The sequence below is a fragment of the Stylophora pistillata genome, chromosome 5 (genome assembly GCF_964205215.1).
Source record: "Stylophora pistillata chromosome 5, jaStyPist1.2, whole genome shotgun sequence".
Lineage (NCBI taxonomy): Eukaryota > Metazoa > Cnidaria > Anthozoa > Scleractinia > Pocilloporidae > Stylophora > Stylophora pistillata.
This window is the reverse complement of record NC_142523.1, coordinates 28538924-28555585: the sequence shown is the minus strand read 5'-3', so window position 1 is coordinate 28555585 and position 16662 is coordinate 28538924. Positions and strand designations below refer to the sequence as shown.

Here is a 16662-nt window from a genome sequence, read left to right as displayed (position 1 = left end):
CCCCTCCACAAAAAGACATTTGTAAATTATTAAGTCCAGGTTATAAAATTAGTAACAGTACAGAGTATATATTATTTCAAAAGTCCAAAATGTCATCCTTTGGTATAAGGAACACTAAACGGTGTACAGGGCGTTCGATCGTGAAGTATCCTCTTCCTTGATAGTTGGTTACAGGTTCACCTTGCTTAGGATTTTTTTTACTGCACTTCAACTTTGCGCACCTTGCCGTCAGAACCCGGGAAGGTATTTGAAAGTAGCCCAAGTCACCATTGACCTCTAATGAAGTTAGAATCTTGCATTGAAACAAGATCTCCAGTTTTAAGGTTGCGATGTGCTGTATGCCACTCTTGACCCACGATCAGAACTGGGAAGTAGTTTGTGGTCCATCTTTTCCAGAAGCTATTAACTATGTTTTGAATGAATTCAAAACGGAGTTTTGGATTTGCTGACTCTTTAAAAGGCCCACTTGGTACTCGTGTTGCGGAAAGACCTAAAAGTAGGTCGTTTGGGAACAAATGGGAACCATCTTTTGAGGACCTTGGATGATGACCTATAGGTCTTTCATTAATTAGATTAGCAACTTCAGAGTACCATTAGAAGTTCTGAAAACGTTAGGATGCTTTCTCCAATGCCAGCTTTGAGTGATCTTTTGACTGATCTGATGAGAGATTCTAATGTTCTATTTTGCCATGGTGCATCAGCTGGTGAGAAGTTCCATTCGAAACCTTCCATAACTCCAAAAATTTTAAGCTTCTCCGAATCTAAAGATTTCGTAACATTCTCAAGTTCCTGACCTGCTGCGACAAGTTTCGCGCCATTGTCGCAATAAATCTTTGATTGATATCCTCTCTGTGAGACAAATCTGCGTAATACCATAAGAAAACTTTCTGTACTGTAGTCAAGTGCAAGGTCCAAATATACAGCTCTGGTTCCAATGTAATTAGATATCACCCCATACGCTTTTGACGTAGTACGCTTCTTAACTGCGTCACGGATCGTAAAGGGTCCAAATAAGTCAATTGATGTAGAATACCATGGCCGGGATGCCGGTTTGAGTCTTTCTTTAGGAAGGTTTCCCATTACTTGTCCTGATAGTTTCTTGTCAAGTTTCTTACACGTCACTCAGTTGATCTTTACAGATTGGATCATTTTAAGTAATTTGGTTGTCCAGAACCTTGCGCGAATCTTGCTTGCAGTTGTAAGGGCTCCGTGATGCCCCTTAGCATGAATATACTCCTAGTAAAGACGATCAAATCGATGCTGACATGGTAGGAGTATGATATGTTTCTTGTTGTAGCCTATTTCTAGCTATTTTTCAGCACGGCCACTTATCACATATATGCCATCATCTCGTAATCGAGGACTCAAACATCTGTACATACCATGTTTTATATCGTTCTCCATATTTCGCTGTGCCTCTTTGATCCAGAATACCTCCGCTGTCTCTAAATCTTTACTTGTTATTTCCTGTGTTGCGTTCTCTGCGATAAAGCTTTAAAATCATTGCTGTCACTCTCGATAGACGGTTATAATCTGAGAATCGTTCGATCTTGATTCTAGACGCCAATTCGCCCTTAACAGTTACATTCCCTATGTAGACTACTGTCATAATTGTTGGAGGTATTCTTACTTCAGAATAATTACGAGAAATAGGCTACTCGCTCTCAGGTTGTTTGAGAAAAAGAGGTCTTTCTTGCCAATCGCTGTGAAGACTAATTTCACTTGGCTTCTTTCCTCTAGTCAACCAATCCGCAATGTTAGATTTACTCTCACACCAATACCAGTCCTCGATGTTGGTTCCTTCCTGAATCTCACCCATTCGTGTAGCGACGAAAGTATTGAAACCGTAGGAGCTTTTCTGTATCATTGCGTGCACTATCTGAGAGTCAACTACGTAATAGCATTTCTCAGAAGTGTATCTGCATTCTTTATCGATCAAGGATTGAAGCCGCTCACTTAACACTGCTCCACACAGCTCTATTTTGTCGATAGACCTTTTTTTCCTTGGGGCAAGACGATTTTTAGAAACAATCCAATTGCACGCAAACCCTCCGCCCTCTCGTTGCCATCGTACATACGCACAGGAGCCGTAAACGTCTTCTGAAGTATCACAGAATATAATAAGAACAGGATTGCAAACTGCGTCCGAAGGCTTTAAACATCTCTCCGGAAAATCTCACTGGATTCATTTCAGGTTATTTATTAAAGAGTGCTGACCATTTTATTTTTATTATTTTCTGGTATCGGATCGTCCCAGTCGAGCTTTTTGCTATTTGCCCACAAATGTCGATCAAGATTTTGGCCCGCACTGTGAAGGGCCCTGCCAGTCCTAGAGGATCGTACATACTGTTGACTTGTGACAATATCATCAGCTTCGTAAGTGATGGTGTGAGTTTCGAATCGTTATTAGGATTCTCTTTTTGTACTCCGCGTTTCCGATTCGAAAAGAAGTTAAGCTTTGCTGAAAAGCACAATGGTGGTTGATGGGTCCCAATTGACTCCTAGCACCTTTTCGGTCGCTACATTCGACTCATTTGGTAGATACTTTTTACTATTACTTGAGTCACGGGAAAATATGCATTGCTTCAGTTCAAATCCGCCCTCAATGATTAAGGTCTCGATGTCCTGCATTAATTTTTGAGCAGTGGGAAGGTCTGTGGTACTTTATATAGAGCCATCCATATATGTTTCACGATTTTTGCGGCATCCTGATATCGCTCACTTCCCATCTCTGCTGTCTTGCGTAAGGCCATCGTAGCGATGGTTGCAGAGGGCTTGTCTCCGAATGAAACTCTTTGTATCACATAGGTGACGGGTACTCTGTCGGTGACCATGTTCCTCCATAAAAATCGGTGCGTGTGTCGATCTCACACTGTTGTTTTAACGGTATGGTACATCTTCTTTATATCACCAATGAAAGCTACTTCATTCCCGCAAAATCGCACAAGTATTCCTAGCAGACTGTTGAGCAGGTCTGGCCCCTTTGCCCAGTACTCATTAAGTACGTGATCCATGTAGTTTGCACTACTGTTAAACACGATTGTAACGGGAGGAGATTTAGAGTCTGGTTTGAGCACCTCGTGATGGGAAATGTAATGGATAGGATCTTTGTAAGTGTTAAGTTCCTCTTTGCTGAGTTTACGGGCGACCCCCCATAGTACCATATCTCCAACTTGGTTATCGTATACAGTTGCATGTTGTGTATTCTTTTACAGTCTACGCTCAGTAGAATACAGCATGGCTAGAGCTACTCACTCGTCTATTATCGGGAAGATCGCACGGATCTTCAAACCATGGGTACTCCGCGATCCATCTATGGTCTTGAGCGTAAAACTTCATGTTTCCTCAATCAACTCGAACTCCTTTTCTTCTTTGATGCTGTAGTTTTTACTTCCGATAGCACAATGTTCCACCTTTGCAATTTCCACAACGCGAAACACTTTCAACGCCAAGATTCTCTATTTTGTACAAGTCTCCTACTTTCATTACATGATGCACTCGAGCGTAACTGAGGTCATGTTTTTTTATTTTGCCTTTTATCGACGGGTGTGTTCCTCCGATACAAAGGCCAAATCGATTCTGGAGTAACCGGAGGTGTCTAGCGTTCTGTTTTCTCTGAGGGTGATACGCAGTATACTTATACCCAATCAAAACGTCGACGGGTCCCGCTGGTCGAGCGATATCGTCTTTTGACACGCCTTTGAACAACTTTGCCAGATTCTCGGTGCTCATGCTTTCGATGTCTGAAGTAATCTGATCAATACCATAGGCTTCAATGTGTAGTGTTTGACCTTGTGTATCAACTAAGGGTAGTATATAAATCATCTTATTCATCTTCTCATCCTGGGCTCCAATCTTTATGTTCGATAAATCTCTTTTCTTTCCTTTACGATTTTTTTCTCTAGCGGATAAGCACAACCATAAGCACAAGCAGTCGCATAAGCAAGTGAGAACACCCACGACCTAAAGCATAAGCATAACCACATGTTATGCTTATGTCGTACTTATGTCGTAGTGCGAACGCGAGTGAAATAAGCATATATAAACATAAGTGTAAGGTGGTCAACGAATCATCGCTCACTTTGACCCATACCTCCTCGAGAAACTATCCACAAACAAAATGGCGGACTCCAATCGATTTGACACTTCGGCAAATGCAGAGCTGTCAGTAGATGAACTTCTCTCCGAAGCGGTCAGACAATACCCGGTTTTGTATGATAAAGCAAGTAAAGATTTTAAACACCGCAACAAAAAGGAGCTTGCATGACAAGACGTCGCACGGAAGACTGGTTTCTCTCAGGTAATTATTGCTTTCTCTCATCATTTCTAGGCTTAGTTTAAGATTAACAAGGTTTACCTCATGAAGCTTTTCCATGGTACTAATAGTACTCGCTTCCACTTTATTTTGATATTAACGTAACACAAACCAGTTCGTACAATTGCTGAAGAATTCGCCCGAAATGGCAAGCTGTTTCTCTTGTGACTGGATATTATTTGATAAAATAAAACACATGGTTGATCTTTCTCAAGTATCGTGTGCAAAGTAGGTTTGAGGTTTTCAAACTGAAACAGGCCGATATAGACTAAGAATCGATGCTTATAATTTTTAGGTAAAGATGCAGACTCTGCTTTCAAAAACCTGAGGAACAGATATTCAAGAAACAAGAAGAAAGTACAGAGTGTTAACGTCAGTGGAGCGGATACACAATCTGTCATAGATGCCAAAAGTGAAACAAGCGACATGTGCATGTTTTTTGCCCGGCTGGATCCATATGTTCAGCCCCGTCGATCTTCCAGCAATCTTATAGTGATAGATGAAACCTCACAACTAGATGATGCTGATATTGAAGATGAAGGTATATGCACTCCAGTAGACAGCAGCTCTGGTAAAAGCATCACCCCAGACCCTAGCTTTGAGCCAAAGTCATTAAAGTCTAAGTCATTAAAGTCTAAAGAGTAACCGGTCGGCCAAAATACTTGCATGCCAAACGCCCTAGAGTAAATAATGAAGCTATTGAAGGAGCTGAAATGGATTTTCTCAAATCTATTGGAAATCACCTTGTAAGTAGAGACAGTCAGAGAGAACAAAAAGATGAAGAACGCCTTTTTGGAGAACTGGTTGCTACCCAACTGAGAAAGATGCCAACACAAAAAGACTGACGACCAAGATGGAAATAAACAATTTGATTTTTTCACGCTTATTAAAGATTAATTCTCAAGATGTTAATACTGTTAGCTATGTAGCTTCTAGGTACCCTGAAACTGCTAGCAGTAGTTTCATGTCTGAGCTGGGTAATGTAGAGGCTGTTTCAACATATTCCCCGGGTTACTTCCTCCAGCAACTTCGACACGAGGGGTTATAAATGCCAAGAGTATCCACCCTACTTAGTTATGTATTGGTATTTGAAACAAGGCATAATTGTCTGAGTCTGCTGTGATGTAATGCCAACATTATTTTATTATTACAACCAGTTCGATAAAAGGATTTAGATAATTATTGTACAAGTTTTAGTTATAGATTATAAAATAGTTATAAATAGAGAGTTATGTTCTTTTCAAACAAACAGTTTTGAAACTATTTCCTTTTCACATGGGTGTTTTAATAAACAAAAGGGCAGTGTTGTTGAATGTTGAAAGCAATTAACCGGTTCCTGACCATGTCAATCAGCCAATCCCTCCTTTCTCAAACTCAAAACACATCATTGATCTCTTGTTTCCTTAGTGACAGCCTTGCTCATAATTTGTGTATTATGTACAAAAACATCAACAGGACAATTCCTATGTAAAGTATTGTGTTCTCATATTTATGATAAGACAGCAATTTATACAAGTGTTATAAAGACAAATTGCATTCACCTCTCTCAGAGATATCACTCTAGAATCTAGAAGGGGTTGAAATTGCTGGTTATGGATATCCGATATTCAGTAGGAAAAGGACATGGATTGTTGACTGTCACCAAAAGCCAAATAACGTATGGTGAGTGCAAGACGTTCTGATGGTGAGATAGGCTGTCTGAATTTTATAACTTGCTTCTTATAAGTGGGCCAACCTTGGAAAGGAGGCAATCAAAACACTCGTGACATTCTCATGTAACTAAAATGAGACCAATAATCATTCAATGAACCAATGACTGAACTTTATATTTGAACAATATTTCGAGCGAGCCCTTGTAACATCATGTTGAACTAAAGTTGGAATTAAAAGTTTACTGTAGCATATACAAAGTAACACAGTACTGAGGCAAAAAATATATTTATCAAGTTTATATTTTCATCATATTTTCAGGGCTTTTTTTTAAATAAAATAATATACAAAAACTTGCCTGCAAAATAACAAAACGCTAGCGGCAATAATGTTCGGAGTGAAAGCCTTTTACACTAGTTTTTCAGCAGACTTTTAAAATTCGCTTACTGAAAGCATAGTTAACTATGCTGAAGGTATAGCTCTCTGTCACTACCACGAAGTTCCAAAACAAGATAATTGAACTCCCCTTAAGCTTTCTTCCGACGATACATCTCCCTTACCCAAAATCTCAAGGTCTGATGGATCTTCTGGCATTACGTCGCCTTCGTAAGCGAAAAAGGTAAATTACAAGCAACGCAAAGAGAAAGATTTCATCTTCATCCACCATCTTGATTGTAGCCGAGGAAGACTGGTATCGAAGAATTTGTTGATACTGCGCCTGCGTATGCTCTTATGCTTATGTTCTGTGTTCTCACTTGCTTATGCTTGTGCTTGTGCTTATTCTTGTGCTTGTGCTTATGCGCTAGTAAAAACCAGCCTTGAGCATGAACGTAGTACATAGGACTCATCGTCGCTTTAGAGATAAGGCATGATCGATTTTTTAAAGTCTCGTTTGAATTGTGCATAAGCGCGAACTTCTCCTTCAAATCGTTGCAGTTCTACTTTTTCTAACTGAAGGTTCGAGGACGGGCAAGTCTCTCTCTTTGCTATTTTATCATCTTTTGGACCGATTAACGACGTGAGCTTTTCAGTCCTATCATCGAGCCGGCATTGTATCGGTGATGCAAATTTTATAGCGTTTTCTGAAGTGTCATGGTCTGCTAAATCTAAAACGTCATCGTTTGCAATTTTACACTCGGCATACGCATCTTCTATCTGTCTTAGAGACCTTTCCAGAGTATGTGCGGCAATGTTATTATCAAGAAAATGCTTTGTATTATTACAGATAGAGCCAAAAACTGTTTCCGCTTTCGCGCGCATTGTAAGTGCCTTTTCTGCTTTCCTCTCTCTTTCCGCGCGCTCCTTCATTTCTGTTTCATGACGTAATGTGTTCTCTCGAACGACAATTTCTGATCTAACTGATTTCTGTATATACTGGATTTTACGCGCTGTCGCTTCTAGAAACAGGTCCCGCAACTCGGTAACCCACCTCTCCACGACTTCAAGTTCTTCATCCGTTAAATACATCGTGTATAGATCGTGCTTACTTTCAACGATATCCCATGCTTCTGAAAGCCTCACGTAATTACCTTCGACCATTTTTTGTCCTTGGTCGGCATCCATAGGATTCAGGAGTTCATTGCGCAACCTGGTAAACATTACTTTGGCTGTTCGTCGAATGTTTTTGGTTTCTTCTGCCATCTCAGTGTTATCCATCACGGTCCTCGGAGTTACCGATTGGGATTGGAATGTTTCGTCAGTTGTGGGCTTTTGGTTCACTGTTATCAAACATCTTTATTGACGACTATAGTGTCAGACAATCAAAGAAGTGCGTTCGAATCCTAAAAGGAAGTCACATTGTTATGAAATGCTCAGATAATAAAGTATACGAGACCATTTGATATTTACCAATTGAGTCGACCAGGCCCACAGCTGACAAATGACTTACATTAGTATTATGACATCACTATAACGTATCTTATTAGCGGATAAATTAACTTAATGATCAATAATAGAATTTCTCGACGAAACAGTCTTGAGGTTCCAAAATACATTCCCTTCTCTCGCATCATGTTCAATGGATAAAGCTATTTGAAGAGCCCTTCGATCGTCTAATTCCGAACAAGCTAACTATATGTAAAACTAAACAGGCAAAGTAAACACATCAATTATGTATTACAATCGCAAAATAATAATAATAATATTAGATAAACCGGTGTTAAGAACACTACTGACCATAAAGAAGAACCGTACACAATGTTCCTTGTCGTTTAAGATATTTACCCTCGACCTCCAACGATAGGATTTTTTCTCCCTTTATTTTTTCGCCACATTTCGTCGTTGTCTTCTTGGTTCAAATGTCGTCCAAAAATTGGATACTGGATGCAAAGATTTTCCAGGAGTCATTCGAAAGAGAAAGAAAACTCATGATAGTAATTCAATAAGACTAGATTAGAAAGATCGCGGCTTTCCTGGCCTTTTCTAAGAGTAAGGGTTAATGATTGCTATTTTTGCTATGCATGTTTATCCATTCCTTGAACTTTTTGCTTATTAAAATTAAGCCTTTGGCTGCATTTGCATAGAATGCACTTACTTTCGAGCGGCTGAATAATATCGATCGAGATAGCTTGGAAGTTTCGAGAACAATAACAAACAGGTAGCTGCATTTGACATAGGATTTGTTCCATTTTGTTATTGATAAAAGCAAAAAGGGCCCAGCAACCCGATTCCCTTTTTTTAGACGACTTTTCATATTTTTAAACTATTAAAAAGACTGATCGTAACGCCCTTCGCTATTCACTACTCGCAAAATAACTTTCTACGTAGTCTCCGAATAGACGAGATTTCAACCAACACAGGTTTCCTGCCATTTTTTCTGGGAATAAAGGTTAATGATAAGTATGCTAAAATAATTAACAACAGTTGACTATTTGTTGTTTTCTTTCTTTCATTTCACCTCATGCTCAACAGTGCGTAAGTACCTATTTATTGTGCTACGTATGTTTACCTATTCTTTAATTGAATTGTTTGAGATCAAAGTACTCGTATTTCAAATAAGCCCTTGGTTGTATTTGCATAGAATGCACTTACTTTCGAGCGGCTGAATAATATCGATCGAGATAGCTTGGAAGTTACGAGAACAATAACAAACAGGTAGCTGCATTTGACATAGGATTTGTTCCATTTTGTTACTGATAAAAGCAAAAAGGGCCCTGCAACCCGATTCCCTTTTTTTGGACGACTTTTCATATTTCTAAAGTATTAAAAAGTCTGATCGTAACGCCCTTCGCTATTCACTACTCGCAAAATAACTTTCTACGTAGTCTCCGAATAGACGAGATTTCAACCAACACAGGTTTCCTGCCATTTTTTCTGGGAATAAAGGTTAATGATAAGTATGCTAAAATGATTAACAACAGTTGACTATTTGTTGTTTTCTTTCTTTCATTTCACCTCATGCTCAACAGGGTGTAAGTACCTATTTATTGTGCTACGTATGTTTACCTATTCCTTGATTGAATTGTTTGAGATCAAAGTACTCGTATTTCAAATAAGCCTTTGGTTGTATTTGCATAGAATGCACTTACTTTCGAGCGGCTGAATAATATCGATCGAGATAGCTTGGAAGTTACGAGAACAATAACAAACAGGCAGCTGCATTTGACATAGGATTTGTTCCATTTTGTTATTGATAAAAGCAAAAAGAGCCCAGCAACCCGATTCCCTTTTTTTGGACGACTTTTCATATTTGTAAACTATTAAAAAGTCTGATCGTAACGCCCTTCGCTATTCACTACTCGCAAAATAACTTTCTACGTAGTCTCCGAATAGACGAGATTTCAACCAACACAGGTTTCCTGCCATTTTTTCTGGGAATAAAGGTTAATGATAAGTATGCTAAAATGATTAACAACAGTTGACTATTTGTTGTTTTCTTTCTTTCATTTCACCTCATGCTCAACAGCCGGTAAGTACCTATTTATTGTGCTACGTATGTTTACCTATTCCTTAATTGAATTGTTTGAGATCAAAGTACTCGTATTTCAAATAAGCCTTTGGTTGTATTTGCATAGAATGCACTTACTTTCGAGCGGCTGAATAATATCGATCGAGATAGCTTGGAAGTTACGAGAACAATAACAAACAGGTAGCTGAATTTGACATAGGATTTGTTCCATTTTGTTATTGATAAAAGCAAAAAGGGCCCTGCAACCCGATTCCCTTCTTTTGGACGACTTTTCTTATTTCTAAAGTATTAAAAAGTCTGATCGTAACGCCCTTCGCTATTCACTACTCGCAAAATAACTTTCTACGTAGTCTCCGAATAGACGAGATTTCAACCAACACAGGTTTCCTGCCATTTTTTCTGGGAATAAAGGTTAATGATAAGTATGCTAAAATGATTAACAACAGTTGACTATTTGTTGTTTTCTTTCTTTCATTTCACCTCATGCTCAACAGGGTGTAAGTACCTATTTATTGTGCTACGTATGTTTACCTATTCCTTAATTGAATTGTTTGAGATCAAAGTACTCGTATTTCAAGTAAGCCTTTGGTTGTATTTGCATAGAATGTACTTACTTTCGAGCGGCTGAATAATATCGATCGAGATAGCTTGGAAGTTACGAGAACAATAACAAACAGGCAGCTGCATTTGACATAGGATTTGTTTCATTTTGTTATTGATAAAAGCAAGAAGGGCCATGCAACCCGATTCCCCTTTTTTGGACGACTTTTCATATTTCTAAACTATTAAAAAGGCTGATCGTAACGCCCTTCGCTATTCACTACTCGCAAAGTAACTTTCTACCTAGTCTCCGAATAGACGAGATTTCAACCAACACAGGTTTCCTGCCATTTTTTCTGGGAATAAAGGTTAATGATAAGTATGCAAAAATGATTAACAACAGTTGACTATTTGTTGTTTTCTTTCTTTCATTTCACCTCATGCTCAACAGCCTGTAAGTACCTATTTATTGTGCTACGTATGTTTACCAATTCCTTAATTGAATTGTTTGAGATCAAAGTACTCGTATTTCAAATAAGCCTTTGGTTGTATTTGCATAGAATGCACTTACTTTCGAGCGGCTGAATAATATCGATCGAGATAGCTTGGAAGTTACGAGAACAATAACAAACAGGCAGCTGCATTTGACATAGGATTTGTTTCATTTTGATATTGATGAAAGCAAAAAGGGCCCTGCAACCCGATTCCCTCTTTTTGGACGACTTTTGACACATTTAAGTTATTAAAAAAGTCCGATCATAACGCCCTTGGCTAGTCACTATTCGCAATATAATGTTATAGTTGAATACAATCTCGCATTCTGATTGGTTAAGTGAGCTTGAGGTTCTTCCTTGTTTTGAACTGAACAGTTAATTCTTGGAGAGGCATGTAAAACCTCTTTCGCTCGCGACAACGCGAAAGCGAGAAAATCCTCTGAACACGGCCCACAAAAAACAATATCCGAGCTCACAGGTCAGGTCAATGCGGTTTCAATATCCACCTACAGCCATACTCTTTAAGAAAATCAACGAAGGATGTCAAGTAAGTTGGCTGGGTTTGCAGTGGTACGAGTACGACTGTCACAGCTGCCAACGCCAGCGACGGTCCACGCACTGAAGCTGTTTGCGAGAAATTTAAGTCAACAGCCTTGTACCTCCATTAGTAGTTGGAAATAGCACAACAGCAATGAATAACGGCAGTGATTATCTAACAGAAAGAGTTCTAGGTGCACTGGTCACCAATGTATCGTTTAACAACTCTCCAGTGAATATTTCCCTCAACTCTCAGTCGAATGCTCATCCTAACGACTTAATTAGCTAATGGCAGTTGCCAGTAATGAATTTCTACAAATAAAAAGATCAAAGTTTTTGGACTTTGTATGAAACACTTCTAAGTTTTTAAAGGAATTAGCTACCGATGAATACACGTATTTTCACTTCAAGGTACTTACCTTGTATTGATAGCGATGTTAAGCTTTCAGCGCTTTCGCTTGCACACCTCATTTCTTTCCGTTTTGCCACCTAAGAGACAAAAAGCTGTAAATTATTTTCCCTCTCGAGCAAACTCAGTGGAAACTTGAAAAAAAAATGTTAATAATAAACGGCTTGTAAATCCTGTGAAATACCACCATTGTCTTTAAATAGTGTGAAGCTTGCTAAAATAATTTGAAAACCAATGTACAAACAAGGTTCAAATAAAAGGTGTTGACCTTGCTTCCTATTCGCTAACATAATAACTGTTCTGACAGTTGACTTCGAAATGGCTTTCTAGAGCGCGCGCTCAGTATGAAAACAAACAATATTATGTGCTACCTATGTTTACCTCTTCCTTGATCTAATTGTTTGAGATCAAAGTACTCGTATTTCAAATAAGCTTTTGGTTGTATTTGCATAGAATGCATATACTTTCGAGCGGCTGAATAATATCGATAGAGACGGCTTAGAAGCTACGGGAACAATAAGAAATAGGTAGCTGCATTTTACATAAGGGTTGGTCCATTTTGTTTTTAATACCTGATTTCCCTTTTATAAACGACTTGTAACATTTTTTTTTTAATTATTGAAAAGTCTGATCATAACACCCCTTGCTATTCACTATTTGGGAAAAACTATGTGCGTAATATCTCGTAATTCTCTGATGAGTCAGGTTGTTTTTTTTTTAAATACACTCGCGCGTTATAACTAAAATTTATTAGAAGGCGTCACAAAACCTCTCGGGATGTTGGGAGAGCACTCACAAAGCTTTTTAATCACCCACCCTTAGCTCGTGTTCTCCCAACATTATGTGTGGCTCTAAAGCCCGAAAAATGTGTTTTAGTGCTTAATGAAAAGAAATGTCGAATCTTGTTGGGAAATCCGAATGCTAGGATTCGAGAAAGTGTTGAAATGTTACAAGACAAAGTGAAATTTCCAATTTTTTGGAATGATGAAAACCAACAAATAAGATACATATCTACATACGTTATTTAATCACTCCCTCATAGGGCTTTTCGGGGCCATTCTTACAACACCACTCACCCATCCCACCCAGGGAAGGACTTCCACCACACAGTGATCTCGCACGTGTGAAATTAACGTCTCTTAGGCCCACCCCTAACCCTGCAGGAGACGGGGTCAACGCTTTATTTGTCCTTATCCGAGAAGACTAGAACATCTATCCATTTCTTAATATCATAGAAAGGTAGCAAATTCTCCTCTGTTATTTTTAAGACCATGAGTATTGGACCGGCCGGGACACGAACCCTCGACCTCCCGCACAATACAATCCGGCGCTCTAGCCAATTGAGCTAACCGGGTGGCGGTTAGCAAAAATTTAATGAAAAGGTGAATGCCTTTCGTTGCATTCGAGAGCATTGAAAGTTAGAGATCAAACTTGGCGGAAAATATACTTTGAACGATCCCTGCAGTCTTGCGACAGAACTCGACTTCCTATAACATCTTTGCCGGGTCTTAGGCAGGTGACAAAACTTGAACAGCTACATCATAAATAGAATAAAGAGCTCTGTTTTTACCCTATGGAACCCTATGATAATTCTGTATGTGGATTTTCCCTGTTGAAGCTTTGACGTCGTTTCCTTTCAAATCGCACCTCACTTCAAGTGAACTTGTGAAACATATACAAATGACGGCAGCTACGATATATCGAAGAGTATTGTTCGCAATACTCGTAATCTTTTACGGAATTAGGGTTTGTGAAAGATATGTTCTACTTTATGATAACGTCATGTTACGAGAACAAATAGCTCTTTTTCCAGGTTATCAATAAGAAAAATTGAAGTGCCCTTTACACAATATTTATACCTAAAAACCATTCCGCAGCTTGATATACCTTCCTGGCTTCCTTATTGAGAGAAAAGGTCCAATGATTTCCACGCTATTATTATAACGTTTGAGTGCACAGATGAAGTGTTACATTCTTTTTTTTGTCCCAATGGAGGGTAGCAGAGTAACTTATCAGTGTTAAAGTACATAAGTAATGTGTTACATCTAGTTCCATACTTAGTCTTGCTGAGATCTCAATTCACGAAAATTTATGTGTAATACTTGCGTCGTATTTTCTGCATAGATTTCAATTTTATATATAGCATATTTGACTTCACCTACTTTCCGTTCGTTTCTTTGCTTATGACATGTTTGGTCAAGCTAAAGAATGTTGTAGGACGTACATTGCTTGGAATTTTTTGTAATTGGATCTTTAAAAACAAGTCTTATATCACAATTTAATGTCGCTGTATTAAATCATTCTAAATTGCATTTTGGAATGTTCTGCATATTTAATTAGCCAGCCAAGCCTTAATACACTTGAGTTCCGTAAATGGTTAACTCCTCGTTACTAAGACCTCTCTAAACATTAATTTTAACTTTTCCCAGCTATCTCGAAACACTCTTGACCTTCTAGTCGTCGAAAGAAAATACAATTCTCAATGCGGGCACTCTAATTCTTTAGAAATTCGTAGGCAATATACAGACGCTAGGAATAGTTAGGTTACCCTTGAGTTCGATTTCATCAATACTATTTGCTTAGCGAAGGCCTACGTGTAGCTGTATCCCCCTTCCTCCTCCCCGGAAGAGAGGGAACGTCTACGAAAACTAGATACGCATTGCGTGTATGACGTCACTCTTTTGCTTAAAACAGTGCGATGATTTCCTATTGGCTAGCCATTTTGTCGATTCTTTCAAAAATTCTGATTAGTTAGAATTGGTAGTTTTATTCTCTATTAATGAACAAGATGATCAACAGAATGTCTTAGTGGTCACCTCGAGGGACAATAATGATCTACGGCGAAGTTTTAAGGCAAGTCTGCGTGACCCTCGGGAATAGAGAAATTTCAGGAAGAAACTCTTCACTATAATTACTGTGCAGCCGTTTCTGGAAGAAATTCTTCACTCTGATTATTATGCCGTCGTTAAAGCTCATATGGCTGAAGACCAGGAGCTACCCCAATGGACTTGGGATAAAATATTTGCCTGCTTTCAACAGTCGGTCTCGTTGGGAGCGGTTCTGCAAGGCTAATAGAGCTATCCAACTCTTTTTAGACGACGGTGTCCTCTTCTCTGTATCCCTATAGCATTGTATATACTGAAACACGGACACTGAATTGCGAATTTACTCAAAATAATGGAAAACGAGATCATTCGAATTCTGTTGTTTACTTCGATTATTTTTTGCTCAAGAACGTGCCACTACGCGGAAAATACCATCAGTCTATCAAGTTACAAAATCTTCCATAGATTAGAGTGACCTCATATAACACGATTCTCGTCAAACTTATCAGTGTTAAAGTACCTGGGTAATGTGTTACATTTACTTCCATACTTGGTCCTGCTGAGATCTTAATTCATGAAAGTTTATGTTTAATACTTGCATCGTATCTTCTGCGTAAATTTCAGTTTTATATATAGCTTGTTTGACTTAACCGACTTTCCGTTCGTTTCTTTGCTAGTGACACGTTTGGTCTAGCTAAAGAATGTTGCAGGACCTACAATGCTTGGAATTCTTTGTAACTGTGTCTTTAAATATAGGTTTTATTTCACAATTGAATGTTGCTATATTAAATCGTTTTGCTATGTTATGATTAATCGCAGAGTAATAATGATTAAGAAATAATTATCCAAACTTGTACTGAATTGTTACAAGTTTGAGTTGTACAGAGTCCCAGTCAATTACACTATAGGCGGCTTTATTGAAACATTAGATCGAACTTCTAAGATGCGGGAATCCAAGTAACTCTGAGAATAGACTGTGTAGTTCTAAATTGAACACTAGAAAAAAAAAATACATAAAATTCCCTACGTAAACATTTAGATAAAGCGGTAGCTAGAAAAAATATATATTAGTTTTTTAGCTTTTGCATTTAAATACTAACAATATGTTCTTCTTTCATTATCATTTCTCTCAATTTTCCAAAATGAACTCAATCTCTAGGCTGTAAGTAGCCACCATTTTATCTTTTTTAAACATTTCGTAGACATTATAGTGTATGTACATGGCAAAATATATTGAAGTGCTTTGAAAGCTTGAAACACTAATTTTGCTTCTTCCGCTTCTTTTATTCCCTTAATGTTACCGGATATGTCAGTGGGTAAGTGGTTTTATGTTCACTATCAAAAAGAGTTTTTATCGAGAACACTTTTCACTCAGGCGCTTCGTAATGGGGTCGATTAATTCACACATCTCACTGTCAAACATCTAAAGAAAAAGCAGGAGTTCAATATTTTCATATTTAGGGTTAAAAGCTATTGGAAAACGAAAACACATGAAAAGATTGAACATTTGACCGCTAGTTTGCTAATTTGAGGTCACGTGACCTGATTTGACCTTAAAAACTAAGGAAAATACGTTACTCTAGTAGTACCGGTTTTTGAAGTACTTTTTTTTTTCTGGATTAAACTGAACCATTCTAAATTACGCTTTGCAATATTATGCACATTTAATTAGCAGTTGAGTTCCGCAACTGAAAGGTTAGCTCGTTATTGCTAAGACCTCTCTAAACATTAATTTTAATTTTTCCCAGTTATCCCGATACACTCTCGACCTTCTAGTCATCAAAGGATAATACAATTGTCAGTGCGAGCACTCTAATTCCTTAGAAATTCGTGGGCACTATACAGACGCTAGGAATAGTTAGATTACCCTTGAGACATATTTCATCAACACTATTTCCTTAGCGAAGGCTTACGTGTAGCTTTATCCCCCTCCTTCTCCCCAGAAGAGAGGGAACGTCTACGAAAGCCTGACATGCATCGTGTTT

At 38.4% G+C, this 16662-nt stretch overlaps 2 protein-coding genes across 7 annotated transcripts; both read right to left on the bottom strand.

Moving 5' to 3' along the window:
• Positions 1 to 582: 582 nt before the first annotated feature.
• On the bottom strand, positions 583 to 1080 carry LOC148731270 (uncharacterized). The gene has a single exon (XM_088761903.1). The coding sequence runs from the start codon at positions 1078 to 1080 to the stop codon at positions 583 to 585; it is 498 nt and encodes a 165-aa protein (XP_088618029.1).
• A 4360-nt stretch (positions 1081 to 5440) lies between these two features.
• On the bottom strand, positions 5441 to 12358 carry LOC148731269 (uncharacterized). Of its 6 annotated transcripts, none has more exons than XM_088760347.1 (3): positions 12037 to 12077; positions 11863 to 11932; positions 5441 to 7746 (listed from the first exon to the last, which is right to left on the bottom strand). In XM_088760347.1, exon 3 carries the CDS (start codon positions 7619 to 7621, stop codon positions 6821 to 6823), a length of 801 nt encoding a protein of 266 aa, XP_088616473.1. In that variant the 5' UTR covers positions 7622 to 7746; positions 11863 to 11932; positions 12037 to 12077; the 3' UTR covers positions 5441 to 6820. The 6 variants fall into 6 exon arrangements, 5 of the variants coding, with proteins under 5 accessions (XP_088616473.1, XP_088616474.1, XP_088616472.1 ...); XR_016001317.1 differs by lacking the exon at positions 5441 to 7746 and adding an exon at positions 10911 to 11755 and having other exon boundaries at positions 12037 to 12358; XM_088760348.1 differs by lacking the exon at positions 12037 to 12077 and having other exon boundaries at positions 11863 to 12001.
• Between the last annotated feature and the right edge of the window lie 4304 nt (positions 12359 to 16662).